The sequence below is a fragment of the Podarcis vaucheri genome (assembly GCF_965113315.1).
Source record: "Podarcis vaucheri genome assembly, chromosome: 13".
In the NCBI taxonomy this organism is placed as follows: Eukaryota; Metazoa; Chordata; class Lepidosauria; order Squamata; family Lacertidae; genus Podarcis; species Podarcis vaucheri.
The window spans coordinates 30116897-30131528 of NC_138751.1; the positions used below are offsets into that span (position 1 = coordinate 30116897).

Consider the following 14632-nt stretch of genomic DNA (forward strand, 5'->3'; position numbering starts at 1 on the left):
CGGTTGGCGCATGCGCACTTGACGGGAGGCGGCCCAGGCCATGGCGGCCGTTTAAAGGTAACCGATTGAGCCAGAACCGGAGCGGCGGGTTTTTGCGCCGAGAGGTCCCTCTCCCTCCCTCTACCGAGCCCCGTCGCCATACCAAAGTGTGACGAGACTCAAGATTCAGGCCTGACGGGAGGAGGCGGAAGGGCGGGGGGAAGGCCTAGAATTCCCGCCGCCTCCCCTTGTGAGCTCCGAGGCCCCACATTCCCCCCTCCCACCGCCGCCGCCACCACCATAATTTGGAGGGACGCGAGGAAAGACTCCCTAGATAGAAGCGGGGGGGAGCCAAATCACGCGCCCGCCACCCCCACCCGCCTTCTGAAAGGAACCTTCCACCCGCCACTGTATGCTATCCCTCTTCTCTGATTTAGCGCCGAGGGAAGTTCCAATCAAGTCAGAGGGGGGCGCCGTCCCCGTAATCCGCGCCGTTCCCGTTCCCATTGCTTTTAGCCCCCTGCAGCCAGGGCTGGGGGTGGAGGGAGCCCAGAGCTGTCCCTCCCCATATCCGCTAAAGAGGGGACCCACCTCTCTCTTGCCCCAGAGGGTACTGAGGAAAACACAGAGAGGTTTCGGAGGAAACCCAGTTGGCTCCCAGCTACTGTATAGGAAAAGCCCCAGGATGTACTGAGCGGTGGCGGGGACGCAGCCCTCACCGGCTTGTTTTGGGCTCCCCTCAACTCTGGCACAGAGGACTAGGAAGCCTTTTCGGGATAGAGAGCGCGCCTAGGGGGGCCCTATTCCTCTTTGGGGGGCTCATAGTTGAGAGCTGGGTTAGACAGGCCATAGAAAAGCCTCCCCCTTGGTTTTATAATTATTGCTGGGAGACTTCGCGTGTGGGGGATAGAATCCCCCCATGAATGTCTTGTTTGAGGGGAACCCCCCTCAAGGTTGCCAGTCTGACCAGTAACCCTAATAGAGTCCATCGGAAGGATCTGAAGCATAGCCCGTCCACGTGTCCCTTTTTTATCCAGGGAGAGCGGGAGCTGTTACTCCAAATAATCATAGCCGGGGACCCCCGAAGCACCCATGTCACTTGCAGGTTAACTCATCGGCGGCCTAGGCAGAAAACAAGTTGCTTTGCACCCAAGAGCCCTTTGTTGGGGGGGGGGAGTGGCTTTTCCGCACCCCCACGATACCGGCGGCGGGGGATTCAGTAACTGAACCTGTTAGCAAGGTGGAGGAGAGAGGGCCCCGTTTCTCCCTTTCCCTGTATAGCAGGGAGTGGCGCCCAGTTTCCCGCTTCCCCCACCCCAGAGTTTTGGGACTTGGGGAGGAGAAGAGAAGAACCGAGATGATCCTTGCAGCAGCTTCGGCGGCGAGAGGAGAAGGGTCGGTGAGTCAGTGAGACCGGCAGGGGGAAAGTGGTGCAGCAAGAAAAGAGGGCGATGGGTCTCGGTGGGGCGGACGACGGCGGCGCCCCCCGAGGGGTCCAGGTGGGGGATCCGGGCCGGAGAGGGGAAGAAGAGGAGGAGGGAGGAGGCGCCGGCGCCGCCGCCGCGGCAGAACCCGGAGCCTGAAGGCGCCCCTCGTCGCTATGAGATCCACCGTGTACAAAGCCACCGCGGCGGCAGCAACGACGACGACGGGGCCGGGCTTGCTGGAGCCTGGCCCGGAGGAAGAGGAGGAGCCGCCGCCGCCGCCTCATCTCCGCCAGCCTCCGCCTCCCCCGCAGAACCAGATCCCCGTGCCGGCCCCAGCGGCGGCAGCAGCGGCGGGCCCCAAGGGCCGGGCCATCGTTCCGGCGGCTGCGGCGGCCGCGGCCCCGGGACAGCAGCAGCAGGAAGGCGGCGGGGGCTGCTGCTGGGGTGGCCTGGTCCCCTCGCCGTGCCCGGTTGGCAGCACTCGGCAGGCGGGCGTGGGCGATGCCGCCGGCAGCTCCCGCCCCTCCAAGTACCAGGCGGTGCTGCCCGGACACACCGCTGCTGCTGCCGCCGCCACCAGCGCCGCCGCCAAGGACTGCAAGCGAGGCGGCGGCGGCCCTCACGCCGGGCCTGGAGGGGCTCCGGCGTCACTTTCTCCCTCTCCTACGCCGCCGCCGCTACCACCGCCGCCGCCGGTTTCCGCCACGGCCGAGCCTGGACAGCCTCCTCCAGCCCCAACAGCAGTGCCGGCGGCGGCGGCGGGAGGATCTCCGGCCTCTTCCGAGCCTGGCGGCAAGTGGAAAAGCAGCGGCTGCAGCAGCACCGGGAGCGGCGGTGGGGGAAGCAGCCTTTGGAAGAGCCCCATGGGGGCCGGCGGGGGTGCCTCCTGCCAGACGGCCTGCCTCAAGCAGATCCTGCTTCTCCAACTGGACCTTATCGAGCAGCAGCAGCAACAGTTGCAGGCCAAGGAAAAGGAGATCGAGGAACTCAAGGCCGAGAAGGACACAGTGAGTTGGGGGCCGGGACAGAAGGGGTTAACGTTCATCAGGTTGGAGGGAGCGCGGGAGGCAGCAGGGATCTGACGAACGATGCGGCGCTTCAGGGGTTAATAGGTAAGCGATGGGTTGGGTGTTCGCTGGTTTTCTAAGGGTTAATGGGGAGCGCATGCATGGTTGAGAGTGTTGTTAACAGTGGGAGGGGTCAATGCAAATTTCGCAGAGGCATATGGGGGCTAATCGAAGGGATGCAGGTGCTCAGTGGGAGTGAGTGTGATGGGGTAGGCTTAACTGTCGTTAGCAGTTTCAGGAGAAATCGGTGTGTGTATGACTTTGAAACCTGATCTGAGAAGGATTTCATGTAGATGTGTGCAGTACAGTAGATACTTCAGTAGGAGGAGATGAATCAAGAAAAATAACAACGAGGAGTTAGGCTTAATTAACTGGAGGTGATCAAAAGGCCCTGCAGTCCAGTCCCTATGCAGCAACACTCCTCACTGATCATTTCTCTCCAGAAGTGGGCCTGGTGAAACGTGGCCCATGTAAGGGTTAATGTGGAAAGGAATGATCCTGAAGTGACTGGGTGCTTGCATGTTGAGGGTTAATGGGTGCAAGAAATCAAATGATTTTCTAATGCTATTGGAACCGGGTCTAAAATGGTAGGGGTTAAAGGTGGAAACCAAACAAAAGTTTAGTACACACTTAAAGTGTGGGGTGTAAATGTCTATAGGCCAATAGTAGAACTGTAGTACTGGAAGGCCAATAGTAGGTGTGATTAACTCTTTAGAGTTAATATTCAAGGACAGTTGAAGGCCCTTCGCAATTAATGGTACTAAAAAGTAGTGTGCAGCAGCCAAAGTACTAAGGTCTTGGCACCATGAGAGTCAAGAACCAGGAAGGGGTTGACAACCTAGGGGTTAAGCTGAAAGGTCTGCTTGGTAGCTTGGTTAGCTTACAGGTGGAGTTAAGGGCACTGGCACAAGGTGGGAGTAGATTTAGGAATGTTGCAGTTTTTAATGAGTTAATCAGGTTAGACTAGAGAGTGTGTGGCTCATGGGGCCCCAAGACTGGAAGAGTGCTGTGGCAACAGCAGGGTTAACTCAAAGCATCAGACATGTGCTGTGTGCTACAAATAGGGTTAATTTAAAGGGGCCCTAGCTTGGGGCTGTGGCTGCCATATTTGGGGGAAGAGGAAAGCAGCTTAAGCAAAACAATCAGCTGCAGTGTGTACCATGTGGACAGTAAAGTGGGGGGAGGTCTCTAACTGGTGTGTTTTTAAAGGAATATTTCAGGCTTGGGTTTAGCATCCCATCTCGGTTCATCTAAAAATGTTGTCAACCCCGTCTTCTTTCACAGAAGCACCAGCCCACTTTTTTATTATGATTACTGCAAAATGTTTATTGTGTTGTACTCCTTCAAGGTGCTTCTTTCCACCCTTGCCCTGCCATTGTGCCCCCCTAGCCAGGGTATCCCATATCTGGCAAGGTTGTGCCAAACCTTACTGTTGAGAGTCCTTGACCCTTGCAACGAGATCTGCTCTTACGGAGAGTGTTGCTCATGTAGAGATCACATCTGTAAGGGAGGGGATATTCAATGCGAGCATGAGGGGAGGCGATGCTGTATAGCCCCCTTATCTGTCTATGCCATAAGAGCTGAATGAGGCATAGTTTGAAGATTGGGGGAGACCCTCTGGATCAGCTGCAAATGAAGGTTAGTTGAGTGGCTTTTTTATGTCAGCTATCTGTAGCAAAAGCAGTTTAGTGCATAATGTTCATTTCTAAACTGTAGTCCCAGAAGCTGTTCAGTGTGTTTTCTTTCCCCATCCTCACATTGCCACAAAGGTCTTGTAATCCTGGCCTGTATGCATGGCACGTCTGCAGCCTAAAAATAGCCCCCTCTTCCTGGTTCCTGCAGCTGCTGCTGCAACCATTATTGTGAAGGAAAGTACCCCCCCTCCACTTTTTAGGCATGATCGTCAGAGTCTGCGTATAAAATGTATGTGTGTAGCGTTGTTTCTGGTTGCAGGAAGTGGCGGCAGTTTTACTGTCTGTAACAGAAAGATGTGATCCAACACAGATAGCGTTAAAAAAAAAACCCATCTCCCATCAGGCCTGTGCTAAGTTAACCAATATGGAGGTGCTGGCTGCCTTCTTGCCGTCAAAGAATGTGATGATGGCAGACAGAGTACTTTGCATGCTCCTGCAAAGGCTTAAAAACGAAATCAAGCCCTCACATAACAAACACCCTGAAGAGCTAGAACACATACAAAACAGATAAATGCAAAGCTTGTGAGTCAAGCTGATACCAAAACTGCTTGGGTCGGTTGTTGTTGCATCTGCTGACTGCAGATTTACAAAGTACCTGCAGTGGTTCTCTCCCTCACCCCTACCAGCCCCCCCCTTCCCTCTTAAGGAGTAATGCCAGAACCCCTAAGAGTGTCAGTTCAGTATTTTGGTTTCACATATACAAACTATATGAATGCTCTTTGCTTTTTACCATCCAGAGTGATTTTAGTTTCTTATATGCTATGTGCAGCATTAATATCTAAAATGGAGGCTTTTATAAGTCTTACTTTAAAATTGAGAGACTCTGAATCACTCGGTGCTCCTGTTAAGAATTCATTGTGGGTTTTTGATGTGTTCTTTCTATTTACATTTAAACAAAAAACAAAATCCTAGTACAAAGCTACCCTCACATGACTCTTACTACAAAAGTTGTACTTAGTGTTGACGCTGTGCTAAATGGTACAGAGAATTAAATGATGTGGATGTCTGTGTACCGGAAAGGGTACAAAGGAAAACTGAGAAGTGGGGCTATGATAGAAAGAGCTGAAGAGGATGTACTTTGTAGCCCTCCTCAGATAGGGAGCTGAGGCTAAGGAGGGTGGCTTACCAAAAGCTTAATGCTGAATCCATGGCTGAGCTGAGTTTGTATCAAAGTCTTCAAGCAGCAATGCTGCTTGAAGCAATGCTCCTATCATGAATAACAGCATTCTGCCATATTTTTGTGCAACTGCTTTAGGAATTATCCAATCCTTGTTGGCTTCAGAGCTTGAGATATATGTTAATTGCAATCCTTTGAGATTTGTTCATAGTAAGTGGCTTGAGAACCATGGGGACATGATCTGCTCCCAGTTTAATGAATGTGAGCTAGGAAGAAGTAGTAAACATTATTTTGTATTTTTAGCAAGGAAGTGTGGTTCTCAAGGATATGCATACTGTATGGCATAGGCAAGTGGCACACTATACCTATGGGAGTCTAAAATATACTTGGAGAGACTGCTGCTCCACAGCTCTGAAACTATTAATATCCCAACATGTGCATATTTCTCAAGGTAGAATGTGCATGCAGGTTGTGTTCATGTTAACAAAGGGAAATAACGTAAGCTGTACTTGCAAGGACAATTCAGATTTATTTATTTCATTATTGCCCCACCTTTCCTCTTAAAGAGAATCCAGGGTGGCATACATACATAAAAACAAACTTGATAAAATAAAATACATTAGAAAACTCAAAAGACTGTAGTAAAACAACAATACATACCAGCAAGTGGAGATTTTAAAAAAGACTCTACTGTCACCCTCACCTTTACAGGAGCACTCATTTCACCTCCAACTCGTCCTTTAAGTGATCTGGAGTGGGTACCTCAAAATTTTCTGGTGTTCTGTGTTCCCAGTGTAAATCCTCTTTGTCCATGAAAGCAGCTACCATAGAGTTCTGTCATAATGAGGAAGTAGCTATTTTCCCTGTGGTCAACAGATGCAGCCTAACAAAGAGGTATAGAATTGCCATGCAACAGTTCTGCATATCTGTCAGTAAAACAGAGTACCCTCAGTTGTCTTTAATTGAAAAAGGGTTGGATGTGTTTGGCAACCCCCACTTTAGAAAACAGTATCATGGGCAATAAACATGTCCAAATAGGTTCCAAGACTGTTGTGTTTGGAATTAAAGATCCGCACTCAATGGTAAGCATTGCAAGATTAAACGAATACTGGAACTTGCATAGAACTGTCCCGATCAGTTTGTTCCCATCATATGCTAAAGTAAGGGTGAGGTTTAGTGATCGGAAATATGTTCAGCTGATGGACTGCTACCTTTAACATCCATATTGCACTGTTGCATTTTCAGCTCTTTGCTCGAATTGAGCGTATGGAAAGGAGGATGCAGCTGGTGAAGAAGGACAATGAGCGCGAGAAACACAAGATACTTCAAGGGTACGAGACAGAGGAGAAGGTTGAGTCTGAAGTACCAGAGAAGTTGCCCATAGAATGCCAACCACCAGAACTTCTGGAGACATCACAGCCACTGCCTTTGAAGCATTTTCCATATGGGAGGAATGGGAAGGGTCACAAACGGTAAATCAGAGTTGCTGTTGCTGTATGTTTTCCTAGATTACCAGTGTGCGCACACCGTAGCCCGCTTCACCTTAAAATGCCACCACTGAGATAATAAAAGGCCATCACTGACATGATTGCATTCACTGCTTCTGTACTTATATACATCTGTATTTCCACTTGTGCCAATTGAGCCTAGATTTTAGACTAGCTTCAATCCTGTTCAAGTGGGTCTCACTCACAGAATTTTAGGCACTGTAATTCTGTGAAGAGGCTAAGGATGTTTAACAGAAGTTTCAACATCCTGCAAAAGTACAATTTCCAGTGTTACCTGGGGGAAGCTTCAATAATTAAACCAGGTTTCAAACCTATTAACATTTGTAACACATAATGCTCTCAGTTACCACTATCTCTTAAGTAGCATTTTTCTTAGTGGTTTTCCATATAGGCAGAATAGTACTGGCTGTTGGCTTGCAATCTCTGTTTCTTGTTTATGCAATTATTTAGTGTGATGCCATCATATCTGCAGCCTGGCAGAAATCATAGAATAGCACTCACCCCATTTGTCATGATCTCAAGCGGTGGTGCCTTGATGGTCATGCATAATTTGCTCTGTGATACAGCTTGGAAGCTTGTCTTGAGTCCATTTATCAATCTTTTTTTAAAATAAAATAAAAATAAATCAGAGACATTGGGAATCATTGATACTCCATGTCTGACATACTTTGTATTTATGTTGGTATTTTGTTGCAAACCCCCCCCCCCGAAATTGGTATGATGAAGAGTGGGTTTATAAATTAAACAGTATAAACATATTTGAAATGATTTCTGTATGCTAAACTGGTTGTCAATAGGAGCTGGTGGTTCCTCTGCAACATTTTCAGTATTTTCTTTGCTAAACCTGTCCCCTGTTATTTTTGCAGGAAGTCTGCTTTTGGAAGTGCCGAGAGGAAAACTCCAGTGAAGAAGCTGGTGGCCGAATTCTCAAAAGTCAAGTGTAAAACGCCAAAGGCTTCCCCATTGAAAGAGGAACCCAGCAGTTCATTAACTGAATCAATTAGCAGACGTGAGCTGCGAAGTCAGGAGACTCCTGAGAAAACCCGGTCATTAGCGGACACTCCACTGAAATCATTGGCCCCTTTGAGAGGATCCGGGTGCCATTCAAAAGACAAGGGTTCCTCCAGTGAAACAGAAGACTTGCCGTACCTTTCCACCACTGAAATGTACTTATGCCGGTGGCACCAGCCACCTCCTTCACCGTTGCGAGAGACTTCTCCCAAGAAGGAGGAGATTGTAGCAAGTAAGAGGCTTGCTTGTGCCTTTGTGGTGGTTGGCCTGATGTGGGTTGGAGGGGGCGTGGAACTCATTCATTTGGGGTTTTGTTTAAGAGTCTTTTGAACCCTCGAAGATAGCCAGGTTGTGGCACTCCATTTCTGAGTGATGCTGTTTTAGGTTCTGAACCTCTGGTTGGAGTACAGAAGCTTTTGAAGCCCACATCGATCTAGAACAGGTGTGGGCAATGTGTGAAGAAGATCAACCACCCTGTCTAATGACCTGTGGTGACATTTCTGGAAAATCATGAAATTTGTGGCTTACCTGTGCTCATAGTGAATGCTGTAACCACCTGCTTTTGCCAGCAAGCTGCTCCGTTTCATGTCTTCTGTAATGGGGAGCGGTCTGTGTAGAAATGATAGGAAGTGTATCAGTCAACTTGTTGTCTGATGAAGACTAGATAAACTGACACAAGATGGTTCTGGGCCAGGAGATATGCAGTTGGTGGAGTGACCCAAGATATCTGGTATGGCTGGAGTGCTCCAAAATAATAATTTGGACCTCATTCTGTCTTTGTTTCCGTTGCATGGCTTATATACATTTTGGGCTATGTTTCAAAGGAGCCCTTTTATACACAGTTAAAGGTCCACATATAAACCTGCTGATTTTGTGGTAGTTCTTGCTGCTGCAGCAGCCAGAGTCTATGAGGAAAACTGCTGTTCAGTTTTTAAATCAGCCTGCCTAGTCTACAACTAGCAGCAATCACCATAAAAAAGGGTGGGGGAGGTGGGGTGAGTAGAAATGAGAGAACTATGAAAGAAAGGACAGTTACGCATATGATTGAAATGCAAAAAAATGGCATCACTTTACAGGTTGGATGAAAAGATTGGGCCTGTAAAGTTACATCATCAAATGGGCAAAGGCAAATAGACTTGCATGTATAGTTTTCTTATGGGGGTATTTGCTAGTCTTCTGGATTGCAATCAAAATGTTTAATGAATTTAGAAGATGAATTGCCATGTTTATGCACTAATGGTATGCTAAGAAGCCACACAATGTTTGTTTAATGCCATTTTTACTAAAAAGTCACATTCTAAAGTAAATGCTGTATGTCTAGTAGAGGGCATGAGTCAGCCAAGTGTCTTTATTTTTGCATTGAAACAGAGAACTTAAGTTCTGCGCTCTGAATCAGTTATGCAAATGTTCTTGTATTTCCTTGAAACATCACTACTTATAAGCGTCAATATAAATTAGAGGTTTCTACACTTTTTATGAAGAGCAGTGCTGTGGTGGAAGAGGAATAGGTAAGTGATGAGCGTTGCCTATGTGATGGGAGGCCATGAAGAACAGGTATTTAGTCATAAGTGATCTGCCAAGACCCAGGTGCACAAGCTCTACCATCCCAACACCTTCCCTAGTTTTCAGATTCTTCCTTGTTCCAGTCAAAATCCTGCAAGTACAGAAGGACAGCAAGCTACCCAACCCTGTGTGTAGACGCTGCATCAATAAAATAAGACCTCCATCTCTATCCTGAGTTTGATGCTTGGAATCCAATGTGCAGTGAATGTTGACTTGCATCTGTTTATTTATATGCTTTTATATATTTGTTTGTGTAAGTTGCAGAACTGTTTTCTTTCACCCTATCTGGCAAGGAGAGGCATGTGGTGGACAAGGTCATGGGCCAGAAAAACCTTGCAGGGGAGCGGGGCAGTAGAGGAAGGATCAAAAGAAAAGGGAGGGCTTCAGTGTTAACAGACTTTGGAGATTCCGTATTTGTGAAAGTGCTGGAATCTCTTGAGTTAGAAGCACGTCCCCATTTCAAGAGACGGGACTTAATCCTTCGCCCCTGCACTTCCCTACCACCAGAGTAGCAGATGGCAAGAATCTTTTGACCTTGGGCTGGTGTATGTATGTTGGGTGTGCAAGCAGTAATTGTTAGATAATTTCCTGATGTGTTACATTCTCCTCAGCAAATTGCCGATTCTTTCCATAATCAGCCCTCCATATGGTTTGCTACTTCTGAGATTTAGATGGAGGAAAGAATAAAGGCAAACATGCTTGAGGATAGTCTTTATTCAGTCACTTCTTAAACATACAGCTCTTCTTCCTCACGTGCCATAAAGTGATTGTGAAGAACGCCTGTGGCAAAAGTATAAATGCACAGGCTGTGTTCTCTACTCACTTTCTTCCAGAGTAGCCATTTTGCTCTAGCATTTTTCTTTGGTAGATGAGTTTCTCTGAGCAAGATAACTGTTAACAGAAAATAATAGGCTACCCCAAGCAGTCTCCTCCATCTCCGACGGTTGCACAATATTTATTTTCTGCTTAGATTCACATCCCACCTTCAATTGTAGAACCCAAGGTGGTGTCCATGTGGTTCCCAGGGGGTCAGCCACCCAGACGCTGACCAGGCCCAGATGCTGCTTAGGTTTAGCAAGATGGAGGCTTTATGTGCTTTCAGATCACATTCTGGAATTCATTTGTTGTCAGACTTGGAGGTTTCTTTGCACAGGAAAATTGCCCATTTTTATCTAACTCTTTTGAGTGGGGTCCTGGTCAACGTGTATTTTACAGATACTACAAAAGGCAAGGTCTCACATCTGAGGCTTTGTTTTCTTCATTTTTCTCAGCAAGCGGCCAGTTTTTTTACAAGCTCTTTTACCAGGCAGGGCTCTTTCAAATAGGGAAAACAAACTTTCTTGCACCTTACTTCCTCTTCACCATGATTCTTGTCTGGGGTGATGGGGTATGACTCTTCTTGAAGCTCCCCAAGCCTAGCTATAAAGATTCCCAGTTCCTCCCAATAACAATAACAATAAATTTATTATTATTATTGCTTATACCCTACCATCTGGCTGGGTTTCCCCAGCCTTGGGCAGCTTACAGCATACATAAAACCAAAGACTTACAAGACCTCTTGGTCTGAGGTCAGTTTTCTGATGCCAATTCCCCCCGTTTTACCAGCTTGAGCCTGGGCTGAACCGAGCTATCTTGCTGTTCTGTTTTTCTTGTATTTTTATGTTACAAACAAACAAGGTACATTTCTCAGAGAAGCTGTGAACCCATTTCCTTCAGAAGGTTGAAAGATATTTTTCCCCCTCACAGCAGATTGCAGAAACACATTCTTCTTCTCAGCTGCTGCTTACTAAAATCCAAGTGGCTTCTGCAGAATAAATAAGAAGAGCCTCAAGAAGAGTCTAGCTAGCTTTCCACACCTTCTTATGCCTTAGAGTTGCATGTTTGACCTGTTATTGCTGTCTTGTAGTATAGAGGGATTTGGAGAATGCTTCTTATAGGACCAGCCTTTATTAAGATAAGTGCCTAAAATCATAAGAATTGTTCTGCTAGTTTGGTTCAAAAGTCCATCTGGTCCAACAACTTGTCTCCAACTGCAGCCAGCCTGTTGCTACTGAGAAACTTACCAGCCAGGTATTATGAAAATAGTGCCCCTATTACATGCCTCCAGTAACCTCAAGTATAATATAGGCTTCATTCTTGGTTATCAGTGGTAACCTTTTGTCCTTCATGAATCTAAATTATTTTTCAAGCCATCTCTCCTGTGCAACATCCTTCAGCAGGGCGTAGATGCTTCTCAGTGATCCTCCAAGTAGAGCTAGGGCTGTTTTAAACTCCAATTAAAGAGCTTGTTTCAGTGGACTAGGCATGGGAGACCTGTGTTTTTACTCAGCCATAGGCTTGAGTGGCTTTGATGAACAGTCAGCAGTGCAGCCTTGAAAGTAGGCTGCCTTCAGGATGCTAGTCTGAAAGACTTCCTGAGAGCTGCCATTCAACTTTGCAAGTTTGGTGGAAGATATGGTGTTGGTTTAAGAGAGCAGATGAAAGCAAGCTCTTGAAATAGTCGCTTGTCTTGTCACTTGTGGCAAATAACCAGCTCTAGGAAGCTTTTGTAGACTTGAGGAGAGCTAATTCTGTTCTTTCAGGCCACAGATATACTAACATGATGACTAACATAGCAATGTGCGATATTTTATGGGTTAGTAACTTCTGTGGAATTAATTGGTGAGGCTAAACGAAAGCTAGCTGATGCTAAACTCTGTTTAACTTCGTAGCAGTGAGGTTAATGTTGTCACAGATGTTCATCTCTCCACAGAAGCATTTCTTTAAAATCAGCTGTTTTGACACTTCTCCTCCCTTTCTAGTTCCATCCTGGAGGGACCACATGGTAGAGCCTCTGAGAGACCTGAATACTTCAGAACTTTTAGAGGTATGTTGCTGAATAAATAGCGTTACCAGCCACCTATGAGCTTCTCCGGAAGCTGACCAACTGTCCCCTACAACTAGGAGGAAAGGCATTTTTGAAATTAGCTGACATATCCAACTTTTGCACCCCGGTAATTTGCAGGGTTTTTGCCACAAGGCAGCATGGGTATTGCATTTAGCTTGTATGCTGGGGAAGAAAAACGGGCAAATAGGTCTCTTCACCATGGGGAAGCAACCAGTATCATGGCTGGTTTAAATGCTTTCATCCAGGAAATGAAAAGAAAGAGGACCTTCAACAGCTGATTGAGAATCAGTGTCCCTGAAAAGGCACAGCAGATAATGTTAATGCGCCCTCTCTCTCTCTCTCTCTCTCTCTCTCTCTGTGTGTGTGTGTGTGTGTGTGTTTATGTGTGTGTTAATTTTTCCATTTATTAAACCCTTCACAGAACTTGGATGACAACGTCTTCTCCAAACGGCATGCAAAGTTGGAATTGGATGAGAAGAGGAGGAAAAGGTGAGAGAGAATATCATTTACTAGTTTATTTAGTGCTTAATTTCCAAGGTTAATTTCTAAGTAGTTTGCAAGTATAAAACCAATTACAAAAGATATAAACACAACAAAACAATTTCCTCAAAACATCCACAATGAAATAAACATGCATAGTTAAAATGTACAATAAAACCAGCCCATTACAATATCTGAATCGCCTGGTTTCGCTTGTAGTCTTTACACTGCATTTTGAGGGCTTTTGGGATGGGAGATAACAGTTACGTCGTGGAAGGGGTGTGCAGTAAGAGATTTGTTGATTCTCTTGTTGTAATAGCACTGTTTGGCCTTCTCCCCCCTCAGCTGTCATCTGGGGGCGGCTATTCCATCCGACTGCCTTAGTGGGAGAGATAGGAAGCAATGTTCCTTTCATCAGCTTGCTGGAGGCCTAGCTCCATCAGACACCTGCCCTTGAACTGTGCCAGCTGGCTAATACAGGAACAGCTGCTTAGAAATTGGTGCCTGATTGTTGATTTTGATTTTCCTCTCCCCTCCCTGTCCCTTTTCTCTTGAGTGTTGTGTTTTTTAGACTGTCAGCCAATGGGTAGGGACTGTCTTGTTTTTGATTGTATGTAAACTGCTCTGGAAGCCCCCCCCCCTTTTTTTTTGCCAGAGAGCAGAATAAAATCCTCTAAATACAAGGAATTGACATAACTCATTGAAATGTGTAGGCAGTCAGTTTGAGCACAAAGCACCTTTCCACACTAGTTGTAGTTAGCCTATGGAACTCCAGGCCACAGGATATTCTGCCAGTTTGCTTTAAAGAAGAAAAAGAAAAAAAAGATTAGAATAGTGGAAGATAGTTTGCTGCTATCCATAATCAAAACGTCTTCAAGTACAAGTTTAAAACACCTTGTTTTTCTCCTTTCTCTTCTCCCTTCCCTAGGTGGGATATTCAGCGTATCCGGGAGCAAAGAATTTTGCAGCGACTACAACTCAGAATGTATAAAAAGAAAGGAATTCAGGAATCTGAGCCTGAAGTTACCTCATTTTTCCCAGAGTCAGATGATGGTGAGTGGCTTTAAATATGGTATTGCAGGTGTCCTTTTCTCCCACCTGCAAAAGCATGATTGAGAAGGATTGGCAGAACCCTGTTGTAAAAATAGAAATACAAAATTTGAATGGCTATTGCAATTAGATAGTTTACCTTCTCTTCTCTTTTCATCCTAGTTGAAAGCTTGCTGATCACCCCTTACTTGCCTGTTGTAGCATTTGGCCGACCTTTACCAAAATTAAACCCACAGTAAGTATACCTATATCCTTACATTAAAGGAGAAAATATTTTATGGAAATGGGTGGACTTAAATTGTGGGCTTCTTGTCTGAGGGGGTGATCTTGTTTCTGCCTAACGTGAGAGTGTTTCGCTATTTATAGACAAACTTTGATTTCAAAGTGATTTCACAGTTTTGCAATTGAGTGAGCACTAAAAGGACTATGATTTGCAATCTGCTTATTGTGAGGTTTATGGTATTGATGGAACATGTTAAACACACTCCAGCAGGGTTGCCTATTTTCAGACCCAGAAACTCATCCAGGGTGCCAGTCACAAAATGGCTGCCAGGGCGTGGCATCACACAAAATGGCTGCTACATCTAAAAGGGGGAAGACCACAAAATGGTGTGGGTATGCCTCTTTAACACTTCTACTCTTAAATTTTATGCTGGGTCTTACCAGCTTTTAGGCTAAAAATGATTTTACTGGTCATACTTCTTGGTTCTGTGCATTCTTGCTGAAATCTTTAGAACCATGGCTTTGTAATATTCTGTCCCCTAAGACTGCAGAAGTCAGGTACTGAAAATAGTTGATAAAATGTGACAATTATTTCACTGGATGGCTGATAGAAACTTGATTTTCATG

General features: G+C 46.1%; 1 protein-coding gene across 3 annotated transcripts in view; it reads left to right on the forward strand.

The window, feature by feature from the left end:
* The window catches only part of MSL1 (MSL complex subunit 1), a 25858-nt gene continuing 11226 nt past the window's right edge, over positions 1-14632 (forward strand). For all 3 annotated transcript variants that reach the window (XR_014213255.1, XM_082197276.1, XM_082197277.1), the window contains exons 1-7: positions 1-2413; positions 6530-6756; positions 7659-8035; positions 12168-12232; positions 12675-12742; positions 13662-13786; positions 13946-14018. Coding sequence is in view for 2 of the 3 variants with exons in the window: in XM_082197276.1 (XP_082053402.1) it covers positions 1580-2413; positions 6530-6756; positions 7659-8035; positions 12168-12232; positions 12675-12742; positions 13662-13786; positions 13946-14018 (1769 nt within the window). In the remaining variant the exon portion in view is untranslated. The remainder of the gene's footprint in view (positions 2414-6529; positions 6757-7658; positions 8036-12167; positions 12233-12674; positions 12743-13661; positions 13787-13945; positions 14019-14632) is intronic.